The sequence below is a fragment of the Eurosta solidaginis genome, chromosome 1, assembly GCF_040869045.1.
Source record: "Eurosta solidaginis isolate ZX-2024a chromosome 1, ASM4086904v1, whole genome shotgun sequence".
NCBI lineage: Eukaryota > Metazoa > Arthropoda > Insecta > Diptera > Tephritidae > Eurosta > Eurosta solidaginis.
The window spans coordinates 286178762-286196458 of NC_090319.1; the positions used below are offsets into that span (position 1 = coordinate 286178762).

The following is a 17697-nucleotide window of genomic DNA, read 5'->3' on the forward strand; positions in this document are numbered from 1 at the left end:
CTATATTTTGTTCATTTAAAAATAACTCTACTGCACTATGTAATATACATCTTTCATTGTCAAAAACCAGTTTATTCATTTTACCTAAATACGAAATTATTTGATTTATTGCCTCTATAACTGAAATCCATGTTCTGTCATTTAACTTGTGATATGTCGCATATTTTGAAAATTTGTCAATTGCAGTCAGGTACATACAATTTCTAGAAGGATACCATATATCAATATGTACGATATCGTTAAAATGTGTTGGACTTTCACTTATTTGATAAGGAAACTTTATGGGATGCCTGTCATGTTTTGCAATTTGACAAATTTTACAATTATTAACAATCAACGTAATTAACTCAAATAACTTGGGATAAAAAATTTTAGATTTTAGCTCGAGAAAGATTTCACTAATACCTCGATGGTTATTTCGTGTATGTTCATTTTTAATAATAGTTAATAGCTCATTTTTGTCACTTATGTCAATTAATCTTTTGTAAGATCTGTATAAAGTTACATTATTATTTTTGAAATAGCTAACATAAATTTCCTGAAATTTTATAAACAAACCATCGTCTTCGCAAAAAATACACATAAAGCCCTTGTCAATTAATACTTTTTCCATTAACTTTTTTAAATCGGAGCTGTTTGTGACAGTTATATAATTTTGACACTTACTATTTATTATCTTGTTAATAAAACGTTCGTGCTTACCATATTCTAAATAAATTTGATTTTTATAGGAGTTTATGCTTTTATCAGTTATAAATATATATCTCAAATTATCTTCAACCGCACTTTGATTAGTTGCGGCAGTAGACCATCTATCTACCTCGTCCTCATCTTTACCAGGACTAACTTCGTTATTAAAAACAGCTACATTTTTGGCTTCATCATCTTTACGTAAATATCTACTCAAAGCATCCGCGACTGTATTGTCCTTTCCTTTTATATACGTAATATTAATATCATACTCGTTTAATTGTATCTTCCATCTTTGTAACTTCATGTTTTGCTCTTTGATATTATGGAGCCATGTCAATGGCTTATTATCCGTTTGAACAATAAATTTCAATTCCTTTTCAATAGTGGAGTATCGGACTTTGTGATTGGATAATGTCCTAGAAGCATAGCTTACTGGATGATTATCCTGGGACAAAACGGAGCCAATCGCAAATTGCGATGCATCGGTTGTTAAAACAAATGTTTTCGTAAAATCTGGTGATATAAGTACAAGTTCATTAGTTATTAGTTGTTTTAACTTATCAAATGCGTTCAAATATTCGTTGTCAGAAAGGTCGAGTTTATTTTCCTGTTTTAAATATTTAATAATAGGGTATGCTACTTTGGCATAATCCCTAATAAACCTACGATAATATCCAGTTATACCTAGAAATTACCTTATTTCCTTTTCATTGCTTGGAGGTTTCATTGATTTAATAGCTTCAATTTTAGAATGATCAGGCTTTATACCTTCGGACGATACGACATGTCCTAAAAATTTTGTGCTAAAAGCGGCGAAATGACATTTGTCTATTTGCATTTTTAAATTAAATTTGCGAAGTGTGCTGAAAACTTTTTTGATCGAATCAACGTGCTCTTCAAAGCTTGTTGAGAAGATTAAAACATCATCCAAATAGACTACACATATTTTGTTGATGTAGTCTTTCCGTACAGTATTAATTAGTCTTTGAAAGGTAGCTGGAGCTGTTTTTAGCCCAAACGGCATACGCGTAAATTCATAATGCCCGTTTGCGGTATGAACACTTTCCTAGTTTATCAAACTTGTCTTCCATGTTCGGGATAGGAAATTTTTCATCTACAGTCTGCTCGTTAAGCTTGCGGTAGTCTATTACTATCCGCCATTTCATTTTGCCGCTATTATCGGGTTTTTTAGGCACCACCCACAACGGTGAGTTGTACGGGCTGGTGCTCGGAACTATAATTTTTTGCCTCAACATTTCGTTAATCTGGTGGTCTACTTCCTCACGATGTATAATAGGATATCTGTAAAGCTTACAGTAAATTGGAGTATCTGTTCGTGTTACAATTTTATGTTTAACTAGGTTTGTGAAAGATAGATCTTCACCATCTTTATAAAAAATGTCTTTAAACGAATTTAAAACTGACTTTAAAACTTGTCTATCTTGATTTAAATGATCCGAAAATAAATTTGTAACATGTTCATTTTCTTCTTCACAAGAAAATATTTGTACTGATTGATGATTGTTATAATCACTCATCGATATCTCTTCACTTTCATTAAAATATATTGGTAAAGTTGCCTCTGGCGTAATTAATCTTCTCCTATTATAATCAAGTATTATATTCAATGGAAGTAAAATATTATTGCCAATTATACCATCAAAATTAGTGTGGAAATAAAATTCAAGAAACTCTATGTATACGTTTGGCTTTTTAAACTCTGCAAAAAGTGGCACTCTGTATTTGATATTCGCTTGTATATTACCGGTTTAAAACTCTTAATGCAGAAATTGATGTGCCTGCTCTCCATTTGGGATTACATATGTTTGGGTTAATGATACTGAACTCAGCACCAGTGTCTATTATAAACTTAAGCTTTTTTACTGGTGTACTAATAACTATATAGGGTACTCTTGGAGACGGGCTTCCTGAAAATTTGGTTCAGTTTGATTGACGCTTATTTCCATAGGCTCAACACAGTTTAAGAAATTTGTGTAATTCTGTCCGTTGTTATTGTTGAAAGCTGCCGTCGAAGCGTTTATTATTATTCGCCATATAATTGTTGTTAGACCTTCTCGTCTGATTACTATTGTACGTTCTAGTTTGAACGAAGAGTTTGGCTGACTTTCGTAACAGTCGTAATTATGGTTTTGTTGTATAAATCTGTTAGTCGGCTGCTGTTGTCGTACATATCTGTTCATAATCATTATCATAACTCTGTTGCTGTGCATATCTGCTAACATATCTGTTACTATTAAATGGCTGTTGTTCACAGCAAAATCTATTGTTGTTATCAGAGAATTTAAACCAGGCATGCTTAACGAACGAAACGATATCATTTCGTTACGATAATCAACGCTAATAAACGAAACGAAGTCAATTAACGTTAATTTGACGTTCTTAACGTTAATAAACGAAACGAAGTGACTTCGTTTCGTTTATTAGCGTTGATTATCGTAACGAAATGATATCGTTTCGTTCGTTAAGCATGCCTGATTTAAACACAATGAGAAGGCGTTTTTGCTAGATTCCAACTTTTTTGCATGTGAACACGTCTTGCACTTCACCACACACAATCCAATTTCAATGTTAACCAGTTAACAGCAGAAAATTCTCTGTCTACAGTTTCATCTGGTGTATAAATTCACTGGATTTTCTCTTAATATGATTTCTTTGTGGGAATATAGGTATTTAGCAGGATTAATTAAATTTAAATTTTATTACTTGTAGCAATATATTTGCTTGTTTTATGATTTAATATGAATTTGAACTTAATTAATATAATAATAGCAATATATTTGCTTGTTTTATGTTGCAGCAAATTGCAGAAATTTTGCTTATGTTAGGAAAATGTATGCAAATTGAAACATGCATGCAAATAGTGTTTTGCCGACGGCATTTGCACACTTGGAATTTCTGTGCACACGAAATCCATTGCATATTTATAAAACGTTAATTTGCATAAAATGTATGCATATTAACCATGAAGTATGAATTATTAATAAATTGAAAAATTGAAATAAATAAAATATTTGATAACAATTGAATAAATAAAAAAATATTTAGTTATTATTTGGACTATGGGTGGGAGGGGAGGTACCTATAAAGAAATTTCCTAAAGCATTTTATATGTGTTATTCAGTACAATGATGTAAGTACCTATGTACTTGAATATTTTCAAAGGCAGGTTTGATAAGCCAAGTCAAACTTAAATACATTTGACCTGCCTCAAATCAACCCTTAAATATGTAAATAAGACCAACAATACACAAAAGACATGTGCCTGCTGATCAGATGTTGAGCATTGTATCATTGAATATATATGTATGAAAATACAAACCAAAGCAAAAAAGTACAAATGTACATACATATATACATATTCAATAATACTCCAATTAAAGGCAGACATGTATAAAAAGCTTGGTCGCTTTGATGCTGTGGCAGTGGCTTAAGTTATTAATAAAACAACTTGTCGCTTTCCGCGTTATGAAGCGACCAAATCAATTATGGCAATCCGCGTATACGGCTATGTATATGTAAATATCAATGCTCGTAGCAATTAGCCGACGAAATACAATAGGCACGAGCCAAATTATTTGTCGTCGGTGGTTAAAAGTGTTGCCGTTTATACCTTTAACAACTCACAGCTAAAAGGGGAATTTATTATAAAATTAAAATAAACGAATTTATTGCTCTTTTGCGAAATAATGTTATATTTCTTCGCAAAATTACTTTAATTTATTTCGCCGCTCCCATATATTAATTTTTATCTATGAAAATAATGTAAAATCCTTACTTTGTACTGACATGTGATAAACAAGTCAGCATATACAGTATGACGTCACAGTGCGAATTCGGGCCAAAAACGGGTAAAACACCACTCTTATGTTACAACTGCAACAAAGTTGCTGCAAATTTGGCTGCGTGACTGCGCGATCAATTTTTCGGCAGAATATGATAGGGGGTTTCAAATAGCAAATAAAAATGTCCATAAGCTGTGACAACTCGGCAATTCAGGATATGAGAAAATTATTTGCAATAATTTATATGAACAATGGATGGAAATTTTTAGATTATATTGCTAATATGTTAGTGGACATTTACTAGGCAATATCTGTGCATGTTTATTTGCATTTTTTACTACCATATTAGTACTTTCATACAGGCTTATAAATAGTTTGGTATTATTTCAAAGGAAAAGTGCGGGGTTATGAAAGTAGTTATGCTCGTCATAATGAATACCCCCAATATGCATCGAAGTTGGAATTTATAAAATCGCAAAAATTGTCTTTTGACGATTTTATCAAATGCCATGTTGCCGAATTGCAAAATTCTATCATCAATTTGGACAACTTAAGAAGAAGCATTTATGAATGAAAAATCAAGAGGAAGCTAGTTTTCAGGATTTTGTGATTTACATACAAAACATGAGCATACATACATATGTAAATATGTATGTGTGCTTGTGCGTATGGTTGGATGGTTGAAGTGAATTTTGTTTTCTTTGTCAACATGCGAATATAAAAATATTTCTTATCTTACATATGAACATAGATTTGTACATATGCTTGTGCGTAAGAATAATTTTTGTTGGAAGTGGTTGATTGAAACAGTTTGTCTTTTATTTGAACATGTGAACGTACAAACATTTGTTAGCTTATGTATGGATATATTGGTATCAATGAAGTGGGTGGGAAATGGGGGTGTAGGCTGATCTTTAGTTTAGGAATATATGTGTGTACATATATACCAATCTAGGTTTGTTTATACCCACTCACCATTTAGGTGATTAAATTTTCAATTTCCCTACATATCAATATAATTTGATTACTCTTTCTGACAAAATAATGAGTTACCATACAATTGACCTATACACTTGTAGCACTTTTGTTTTTGTTTTGCCCTGAATCATAGGCACAGATTCAAATTCACACTTTGAATATAAAAAAAACAAGTAAGGACAGGACTGTCTTCGGCTGTGCCGAAGACTTCAACCTTCCAACCATCAATTAAATGATTAAATTTTCAATTTCCCTACATATCAATATAATTTGATTACTCTTTCTGACAAAATAATGAGTTACCATACAATTGACCTATACACCTGTAGCACTTTTGTTTTTGTTTTGCCCTGAATCATAGGCACAGATTCAAATTCACACTTTGAATATAAAAAAAAAAACAAGTAAGGACAGGACTGTCTTCGGCTGTGCCGAAGACTTCAACCTTCCAACCATCAATTAAATGATTAAATTTTCAATTTCCCTACATATCAATATAATTTGATTACTCTTTCTGACAAAATAATGAGTTACCATACAATTGACCTATACAATAACAAATAAATACTTCTGCTAGTTTTATTTTTTCTCACTGCGTTCTCGTTCCAATGTTGTCAGCACCTCTCCTTCAGAAATCCGGTTTGGTTCTTCGTCAAGTTGTTGATTTTAAGGCTATGAGTAATCTTTCTCTGAGTAATATTTTTGGGATTTTTGGTAATACCTCTCGCCCAGGTATTACTTTGGTTCGTTGGTGAAGCTGTTGATTCAGTTATTTTTAATTTCAGTTTCTCGCTTTTGGTAACGGTTTTGCATAGGTACGTACATATATGTATATATGTTTATTTTATGCAAATACAGTTTATGCACCTTTTTTCAGCACAGATATTTTCTTTTGTCTTTAATTTTTAATAGTAATTTTTAGTAATTTAATACATTCGATTTTTTGTTGAACTTAAACTTTGAGGACTCAATTTCTTTTTTGAATAAAACGTTTAGCTTTGTCCATTTATTTTGCGTTTTAATAAAATGGTGCAATTATAATTACTCACTTTTTGTTTGAGCTTTTTAAATATTAGCAGTTTTTTTTTTTTTTAATGTTGTATTTAATATAAACATTTAAATATTTGTAGATTTTAGTTCTCGTCGAACAATTGTGCACATTTTAAACTGTTTATTGAACAAATCGTGACACTTAAATTTTTTTTCCGACTGCGCCAATAAGGTAGTGGATTTTTGGTTCTGATTTATTTCACCTTTATTTTGCAACTGAACACATATTTTTTCTTAACGACTAATTAAGCTTAAACATTAAACTAAAAATAACGGTTTATGAAAGAGAGTTAGAGAGTGAGTTTAAATGAAAGTAAGAGAAAGTAAATTAAAACTACGTAAGAGTAAGTAACATAAAAACTAATTAAGAGAAAGTAGATTGTGAAGAGGAGGTTGGAGATAGTACTAATATGTATATAACTATATAGAATTTTGGAAACTATTTTATTTTTGGGTGAAAGAGGCCTAGCTTTCAAAGCCGAAAGTATATATCTTGGTGAACGAAACGATGGACATTTTTTGGGCATCTAAGATCTCATAAGCCAATATGATACCATACTTAGAGATCATTTGGAGAAAGTTAGGATTTCACAACAGCAGCACAAACGTTTATAAGTTCACTATCGTGTTTATAGAAATTTGTGCACAGCACGTGAGGGAACTGTATTAGATCAACGCAAGAAAGCCAAGTATCTTTCATTATCGTTGATGCTATGCCTGATGCTAGTCACATTGACTAAATTTTACAATTCAAGAACGGTTTTTGGCTTTCGTGAATTGTAACCAAAAACTGGTCAGAAAATCGCTGATCTAATTTGCCCTACTTGATTGAAGATTATCGTGCGCAAGGGTACCATAACGGCGCCAATATGAAAGGAGCTTACAACGGAGCCCTAAGTCTCATTCTCGACAAAAACTCGAATGCTGAGTGCGAGTGCCTTGTGCAACCCACAGTCTCAATTTATGTGGTGTTAATGCTGCAGAATGTTGTACGGCTGCAATTACTTCCTTCGGAGTTGTACAAAAATGTTTTACTAGCACTCCACAACGATAGGACATACTCAAAAAAATGTACCGAGCTCTCTTCGTAGTCTTTCAGCCAAAAGCCAAATTTGACTGCGCAAGCATACGGAGATATTACCGGCATTCTGAAGTACACCAACAAGTTCGAATGTATCTCGCTGTCCTCAATTTGGTTCAAAATACTGACTACCATTAATGAAAGAAACGTGGTCCTCCAAGCTAGAGACGCCACCATAGATGTTGAGGTCCGACATCCAGATGCCTTATTAGCTGATTTGAAGTTGATCAGGAGCCAATGGGAAACAATTTTAAACGGATTGAAAATAGTTGCTATTCAATTGAACATCTCGCCAAAGTTTCCGGACATTAGAAAGAGAAAACCCAAAAGACGTTCTGAAGATAATTTAAATGAGATGATTACGGATGACTCAGAGTCTGATTTTAAAAACAATACATTCCTGGTGATCGTTGATTCGGTAATCACTGGCATTACTGAACAATTTGCAGCTATGAGAAATTTGAGCGAGACGTTTTCCTTTTTGTGGCGATTTGAAGATATGGATGAAACTACGGTTCGGGCAAGCGCAGGAAAATTTGTCGAAAAATACAAGCCGGACATTTCTCAAAGCTTAGAATGCGAAATAATTCATTTGAACACATCGCACACTAACTACAAAAGAGTCACAACTTAAAATTTTTCCAAATCGTTTTTTTTTTTTCATAAACCAATTCACAGTACACATCTCTAACTGCCCCTTAAATTTCGTTGTCATTATTTTCTTCTTTAACTGGAAAATTACCGTTATGCCAGTTTTGGTGTTGATTGCATCGCTTGCGCTCTATGAACTAAAGAGTCATTGTGCTTAAAAACAAGTGAACAATGTGCTTAAGAATAAGTGAACAGTTTTTTTAAGCATAAGGTGTATTATTTTAAATTCTGACTATCTTGTTCCAAAAAACTTTTACCTTGGTTGTGTATTAATTAAAATTGTGTCTCTTTATAGGTAAAGAGTGAGTAAAGTTCCTTGTATTATTGTGAAATGTGCCTTTTTTGATGAAATAATTGTGAATGTACGAGTAGCAAGTTTACTTAGAAATAGTCATAATTGAAAATTGCTATATATTGTGTCCGTAAACAAATAATTACAATAAAACTTCGTAAATTCATTTTATAATGAAGGTATCCTTCTTTGTAAAACTGGATTTCAGTATAACATTACAGACGTTTTCACATAAACCGTTTTTCTTCTCTCCTGCACATTTACATTTGTTCAAGTTGTGACTCTTTTGTAGTTAGTGTGCGACATTTACGAAGCAAATTTTTATAAAGGTCTGACACCATTGGAAATGCTAAATGCCATCTACATATGTTCAAAATCTGTATACGATTTTCCCCAACATTTGTGTTGCTTTCCATATCTTTTGCCCTATACCTGTCACTGTAGCTAGTACAGAACATTCCTTCAGCGTCCTTTCAAGGATCAAAAACTTTCATAGATCGTGCTCATCTCAAGAGCGAGTTTCAGGACTTGCAACGCTTTGTGTTGAATCCGTTTTGGCAAGACAGTTAAATTTTGATTTTATTATAAAAATTTTGTAGCGAGAAAAGCAAGTAAAGCCACCCTTTGATATCCGAACTCTCTATATTTTATTTATTATTTTGCCGAGTCTTTGATGGGCAGCGGTTTGTCAAGCGTCACGATCTGAGACTGCTCAGCTACAGAAGAAATTTCATCAGCCAAGCGTAATACTTAAAGAGAACAGAAGCAAACGTATTATACATTAATTAAGAGAGGTGAGAACAATATTTTTTATAGAAAAAAGGGAGTCCGAGCTGTCAAATATTTTTGAGTGAGAGTTATAATCTTGGCATAAACGCCGAAAAGGTTCATTTTGTTCGAAATTCGTTCTACATTGTTTCAGCAGAAGAGGTTTGAAGTGTCTCGATGTCCGAGAGGGAACGCAAAAGTTCACTTCATTCAGAAGGATTGGGCTCGAAATTGATCCATTTAAAAGTTTTGTCATAAATATTACACCAAGCATTTCCCTTCGACTAGCAAGAGTTGGAAGATTGATAAGCTTTAATCGATTAGTATAAGGTGGAAGATTAGTTTAAGAGTCCCATTGAAAATTTCTTAAGGCAAATATTAAAAACTGCTTTTGTATTGATTCGGGACTGTCTGCATGGACTTGATAACGCGGATTCCAAATTATCGAGCCGTATTCTAATATTGGCCTAACTAATGTTGTAAAAAGTGCTTTAGTTATGTAAGGGTCGTTAAATTTTTTTAACCACCGTTTAACAAATGCAAAAACACCTTTGCCTTTATTCACTGAACATTAATATGAAGATTGAAACTAAGTTTGGAATCCATCATGACTCCCAAGTCAATAAAATTATTTACAGTTTCTAGACTATAGTTGTTAATTGTATATGAAGCTGGTGGCGAAACTCTCCGAGAAAAACACATGAATTTACATTTTTTGAGATCGAGCGGCATATAATTTACATTGCACCAGGTAACCAAGTGATTTAAATCCATTTGAAGCAAGGAATGTTATTAAACCGAGGCACATGATTTGAAAAGTTTTACATCGTCTGCGTACATCAAGATTTTTGAGTATTTAATTGTACCAGATATATCGTTTATGAACAACAAGAACAGAATCGGACCAAGATGGCTGCCCTGAGGAACACCAGAAGAAACATTGATGACCCCAGAAAGTGTATTTTTAAAGATTACTTTTTGTGTACGATAACCAAGATACGAAGAAATCCAACATATAAGACGGGGTTGAAAACCAAGTTGACTGAGCTTATGAATAAGTAATGGGTGTGATACTTTGTCGAAAGCTTTACTGAAATCGGTGTAAATTACATAAGTGTGAAGGCCTTTTCTAAATCCATTAGAAACGTGGGTGGTAAATTCTAGTAAATTTGTGATAGGTGATTTGCCCTTACAGAACCCATGCTGCGAGCTTGCAATTATGGGGGAAATAGAGAATGTTAGGTGGTGGGTAACAATAGCCTCAAATAACTTTGGGATAGCGGATAACTTTGCTATGCCCCGGTAGTTTTCTATTGAAGACCTGCTTCCATTTTTATGAAGCGGAATAAGAAAAGATTCTTTCCATATTGTTGGGAAAACGCCATAAATTAAAGATAAATTAAATAAATCTGTTAGCCGCTGATAGATATTTGCAGCACATTATTTATACTCAGTTGAGCAGAGCTCACAGAGTATATTAACTTTGATTGGATAACGGTTGGTTGTACAGGTATAAAGGAATCGAGATAGATATAGACTTCCATATATCAAATTCATCAGTACCGAACAAAATTTTGATTGAGCCATGTCCGTCCGTCCGTCCGTTAACACGATAACTTGAGTAAATTTTGAGGTATCTTGACTAAATTTGGTATGTAGGTTCCTGGGCACTCATCTCAGATCGCTATTTAAAATGAACGATATCGGACTATAACCACGCCCACTTTTTCGATATCGAAAATTTCGACAAATCGAAAAAGTGCGATAATTCATTACCAAAGACGGATAAAGCGATGAAACTTGGTAGGTGGGTTGAACTTATGACGCAGAATTGAAAATAAGTAAAACTTTGGACAACGGGCGTGGCACCGCCCACTTTTAAAAGAAGGTAATTTAGAAGTTTTGCAAGCTGTAATTTGGCAGTCGTTGAAGATATCATGATGAAATTTGGCAGGAACGTTACTTGTATTACTATATGTATGCTTTATAAAAATTAGCAAAATCGGAGAACGACCAGGCCCACTTTAAAAAAAAATTTTTTTTTAAAGTGAAATTTTTACAGAAAACTTAATATCTTTACACTATATAAGTAAATTATGTCAACATTCAACTCCAGTAATGATATAGTGCAACAAAATACAAAAACAAAAGAAAATTTCAAAATGGGCGTGGCTCCGCCCTTTTTCATTTGATTTGTCTAGAATACATTTAATGCCATAAGTCGAACAAATATTTACCAATCCTTGTGAAATTTGGTAGGCGCTTAGATTCTAGGACGATAACTGTTTTCTGTGAAAAAGGGCAAAATCTGTTGAAGCCACGCCCAGTTTTTATTCACAGTAGATCGTCTGTCCTTCCGCTCGGCCGTTAACACGATAACTTGAGCAAAAATCGATATATCTTTATTAAACTCAGTTCACATAATTATCTGAACACACTTTGTATTGGTATGAAAAATGGCCGAAAATTGAAAAAAATACCACAATTCTATACCAAATACGGAAAAAGGGATGAAACATGGTAATTTCATTGGTTTGTTGACGCAAAATATAACTTTAGAAAAAAACTTTGTAAAATGGGTGTGACACCTACCATTATTAAGTAGAAGAAAATGAAAAAGTTCTGCAGGGCGAAATCGAAAGCCCTTGGAATCATAGCAGGAATACTGTTCGTGGTATTACATATATAAATAAATTAGCGGTACCCGACAGATGATGTTGTGGGTCACCCTGGCCCACATTTTGGTCGAAATCTCGAAAACGCTTTCACATATACAACTACCACCACTCCCTTTTAAAATTGTTATTAATACCTTTAATTTGACACCCATATCGTACAAACAAATTTTAGAGTCATCCCTGGTCCACCTTTATGGCGATATCTCGAAAAGGCGTCCACATATAAAACTAAGGCCCACTCCCTTTTAAAATACTCATTAACACCTTTCATTTGATACCCATATCGTACAAACAACACATTCCACTGTTACCCTAGGTTCATTTCCCTACATGGTGATTTTCCCTTATTTTGTCTCCATAGCTCTCAACTGAGTATGTAATGTTCGGTTACACCCGAACTTAGCCTTCCTTACTTGTTTTTTTTAATTATTAATTTTTTTAATTAATAATTAAAATTTATACAAGTTATATTACAAAAATAATAAACTTGGTCTTGAAGACAACAAATTAATATAATAATTAATTATTTACAGACCAGTAAAACCAAACATAACATTAAAATTTATAATCATCATCAAATTTATCAGAAATGTATTAAAGAGCTACCAAATAACTAGAAAAGATTATTTGAAACAATATGTGGCTGTTAAAAGAGAATTCTATTTCTACGTTACATTAAAATAGTATAAATAGTAAACATTCTGTGTTAATTTTATTGTCAGCTTAGTCCAAAAATTATTTAGTTGATGTGTCAAAAATTTTGTTTGATGTAGTCCCGGGCCCGGATTTTCTCTCCATACTCAGAGAAAACTTGAATCAAATGGCACTTAAGAAATTCCTTCCTCTTTGCATGGCCAACATTTCTTCAAAATGAGGAAAAAATTTCTTAATTCCCATTTCATTCCCATTTTTCTTCAATCGAGAGAAATTTTTTTTTGAGTTTACGGCCTGGGTGGGCATGAATATATAGTGAGCCCTGAGACATCAATATATGCCCTAAGTATTTTTCTGGACATAGCTGGAGCTTTTAGCAATGTCTCGAGAAAATCAATCGTGAACAATCTCAACTCGATTGAAGGTCATCCAGCTTTAACAAATTGGGTCTACTCCATGTTAAGCTGCAAAATGATCACATGCTGTTGTTGTTGTAGTGATAAAGACACTCCCCTCAGGGAGTGTTTTCGGTGTTGACGGTTCTTTGCCGGATGCATATCCGGTACGTTCCGGTAACAAGCAACACAAAGGTACTAGCCCGACCATCTCTGGAACGATTTGGTACGACCACATTCCACCTTCTAGGCCATACTGCCCTCCCACCCCTCATATCCATCAGGAGTTCGGGGTAGCCAGAGCATCGGCTGTTAATGAAGCAGGATTCGTCACGGGTAGGTGAGGTTGACAATTGGGTGGGAGAAGCTATATATTGCGCTGGCAACCCCTTGAAAGGGTTGCGCTACACAACTGCTTAAATCAATTTGGTACTTTAGTCGCCTCCTACGACAGGCATTCCTACGGCAGGTATATTTTAAGCAGCCTAAGCCGCTGGGAAACAGAATGATCACATCGAAGTGGGGTATATGCGAGGCACCAAAATCTGTAAACAGAGAAATGCAGCAGGTTGGGGTTCTATCACCATTGCTGTGGACGCTGATTATAAACCAATTGTTTGGACGGTTCAATGGAGGACCAGTCAAACTTACGGCATATGCAGACATTTGAGTCATCATAAGCGGCAGATGCCTAACAACAATCAGCTCTCTGATGGATCAATCGGGGTATACGTTCCTGGGCATCTGGAGTCGGGCTCACCACCATCACGGAAAAACCCGATCTAGAATTATTTGCTAGGAAATATAAGGTCCTTAATTGGACTAAGCCTAAGCACGGAGAGGTGACCCTACAAGAAAAATATATCACCAAGTATATAGGAGTTATAGTACATAGTAAGTTGTAGTAGAAGAGAGAACTGAGAAAGCCTCCGCGGTATGATCAAAAGCTTGAGGGGTTTGCAGAGTATCTTAACGGTAAGCATAACGGGAGCCCTAAAAACTACCCCGACAGCAGCAGCGCATGCCATTCTACATGTCCAGCCTGCAGACCTGATTGCCAAAAATATCGCGTTAGCAACTGCAACAAAGCTTAAGGCCTCGGGGCTGCTTGAGTACAGGCCACAGGGCCATAGTGGTATAGCGCTATATAATATCAGGCAAACAGAATATATGATTCGTTGCCTAATCTTTGAAAAAGATCTTGGGCCACAATTGCGCTGTAAAATTGATGCTAGGGTGCAGAGATGGCAGAACATGCTATACACGCATATACGGATTGGTCCAGGTTAATGAAACATCTATACTAGGTTCCCAGTCATAAAGCGCTAGAAGGTAACGGAAATGCCGATTGGCAAAGGAGGTTGCAACAATCCATGAAACTACGATAAACGTCCCAAACCGTTTTAAAAAGAGACAGAAGCCGCTTATGATCCATCAAGCAGGAAAGACGTGAACAAAAGCGCGGGGCTGCAAAATTTATAAGATCATGTGCAAAACCTACGATATTATACTCACAAAGAGGCTCTTATCTCTGAGGAGAGAAGACTTAAGGCTCGCAATGGGCATACTAACTGGACACTGCCTACTCACGTGACATGCTTATAAGTTAGGCCTCGCCAGTAGAAGCAGGTGTAGGAATTGGCAGCAGCAGGGTGAAATGGTTGAGCACGTTCTGTTTTCCCCAGGTGAAGGCTCCAGTTATAAGGGGTGGCAGATTTAAAAGATAAAGAGACAGCAATTAACCTGGGTCCCAGAAAACTTCTAGTATTTGCTAATAGAATGGACATATTCTATAACATAAGTTCTGGTACCTTTTCATGGTTGTCAAACAAATTCTAGTAATACTATGGACACACTCAGTCTATGTGAGGTCTTATTGGCTGGTCAGTTCAACCTAACCGAATCTACTGCAATTTATTTACTTACTTAATTGACGCTTAGCCTTTTAATCGGGCATGGCCATCCATCAAGTCGCGCCAGTGGCTCCTTCGTTAAGTTAACTGGGGCCAACTAATTTTACGCCAGGTCCTTCCAGCGGAGTGGGCGCCGTCCTTTTCCTCTGTTTCCATAGTTGGGTTTTGATAAAGATACTCACATAACATGGCATAGCTGTGTTACTTTCTTACTTGTTAGTTATGGCAATTACATCTTTAACTACTTTTTAATTTCCTCTTTTTTAACCACGAACGAATTTCTTTACTTGCAGGAGGCTAAAGAAACGCTTTGCGATCCAGAAAAACGCGCCATTTATGATAAATGGCGTAATAGTGGCATATCGATGAGCTATAAAAATTGGTTGGGTATGAAGGAGCACGTCGGACAGGTGAGAAGATATACAATTGCAGAGAAAGTGGATAAGGAGGTACGAGTGGCAAGTCGAACGCAGCGAGTATAAGAAAATGACCAAAAATAAATAAAATCAATTAAACTTCCTACTTGTCCTTCTCTTCAATATGCATTGAAATGTGCCCTGCACCAACCTCTCTCTCTTCCATATTAAATCAAAAGGAAGTGCACTTAACTTTCTCTTTCTTAAATTTGTATGCAACTCAAAGTCTCTCATGCCCTCAAGCATTGTTCTGCTTAAATCATTAAGTAATGAAAACATAACAAAAAGTTATGACATTAAAAAATTTCCGCAATTTTGCGTTGGCATTACCAACACAATTAGCCTTGTTATAGCAACTCGTTTTGTTGTTCGTGTCATTTCATCGTAATTTCCCCATTCGTTTCCTTCGACGTGGACGTATGAAAGTATGTGTAGTAGCCATATATTCACACGGGATCTAATTCCCGCGTGTGTGTTTGCATTTGATTTTCCCATTTAGAAAATGTACATGGAAAAATATTTTTTTAAAGCACATAAATTAATTGCGGTTTTTTGTACATATTTTTTTTAATGAATGAATTCCATTAAGTATTCCCTCTGCATTAATGAATGTTTATATTTTCAAAAGAAAAACATTAAGCGTTATTGGTATGTAGTGCAAAAGATAGATTGATGTTTGTTTATCGATTGTCTCATAGTTATAAATTCAAAAAAATTGTGTATTTTGAAAATAGCTACGCATGCAATACTTGCAAAGTGAAAATGGAAGGAAATTTTTATACCCAGCTTTACTTGTACAGGATATTTTAATTTTGATTGGATATATATCATCAGTATAGAAAAAAAATTTCATCAAGCCATGTCTATCCGTTCGCCTCTCCGTGGGTACGTCTGTTCGTCCTTTAACACGATATCTTGATCCAATATTGAGATATCTTCACCAAATTTGTTATACGGTTTTTTATGTGTAAATAGCTTGGCATCTAAAGTGAGCAAAAGATTATCCATGAGTTACTAATTTTCGATCAACGAATTACAGGTGTGTTATCGAAGAGCTAGCGATTTGCTATTGAAAAGTTATCGGATATGCATCAAAAGTTATCGATATATTACTAAAAAACTATTGACAAATTATCGATTTGTTATCTATGAATATTCAAACGAAACGGCATCAATTTATTTTCAAAAATGTTTCGAAAAGCTATCGATTATTTATCGAAAATTTATGTTACTAAACAAATTACAAAAAATTATCGATTGTCATCTAGGAATTATGGATATTTAATTGAAAAATTATCAATTTACTATCGAAAATTTATCGTTGAAACATCAAAAAGTTTACGGCGTTTTAACAATTTGTTATAGATTATTATAGAGATTTGCTATCGACTTGTTATCAAAAAATTTTCAATTTTGTAACAGAAATGTATCGATTTTTTACCGGATTGCTTCCAGTTTCGCTATGGGCGTGTTATCAATTTGTTATCGACGACCCATCATTTGTTATAAAACACATGTCGATGACACATATATATGTAACATGGCTCTAACAAGCCGATGACACGGCGATAAATAGCAGGAATGAAAACGATAACTCAACGATAATAATTCACTGTCGATTACTATAAATAACTTTTCGGTACCGGTTGTTACAGATAAGGATCCGGCGAAGCTTTTCTTTAAAATCCCGAAATTATTTGTTTTTGCCTAAGTTGATTCTGTTGAGGCCTAATTTCAACTCCTGGACGAGTTCTTTTAGTTTAAAAACATTAGTGAAGCTTTTTTTTTTTTTGGCAGGGCAAAAGCATATGTCACTCACATTTATTTAAATATGCAGGTTTTTATCCCGGCCTTCTCAAGATCATCCGGTAAAAGACGCAAATCCGTGTGGGATCGGAACTTGATCGCTATAGGATTGTGGCCGAGTTGTTATTTGGGCCACGTTGAATACTTACATTTATTCATATAACTATAAAAGATGACTCGAAGATGACTTTATGCCAAGCGGCGGCGATTAACTTCAGCGGATGTTTTACATAGTATATGTTGACTTTTCGATTTAAGAACCAACCCTCTCTTTCTTAGTTTGATGTCCAGAAGTCCACGTTATGTCTTTACAATATATTTGTATCCGCATCATCTATTTAGGCGCCGAAATGGTTTATTCGCCCACAGCCTTGAACGGCATTAATTTAAAGCGTAGCCTTTTTTATACTATGTCTCCATGGCACCAAAATCAAGTTGATTTGGAAAGATTCTTAATTTCAGCCGAAACTAGCTAATTTCGTTGTGTGAAACCTGTCAAACGAAATTAGAAATCCTTCT

General features: G+C 34.6%; 1 protein-coding gene across 3 annotated transcripts in view; it reads left to right on the forward strand.

Annotated features, from left to right (window-relative positions):
* Positions 1–17697, forward strand: part of jdp (DnaJ domain-containing protein) — a 171997-nt gene that overhangs the window by 145399 nt on the left and 8901 nt on the right. For 2 of the 3 annotated variants that reach the window (XM_067761034.1, XM_067761033.1), the window contains exon 4: positions 15250–15405. In XM_067761034.1, the coding sequence (XP_067617135.1) occupies positions 15250–15405 (156 nt within the window). The remainder of the gene's footprint in view (positions 1–15249; positions 15406–17697) is intronic. The other variant, XM_067761035.1, reaches the window with a different exon arrangement.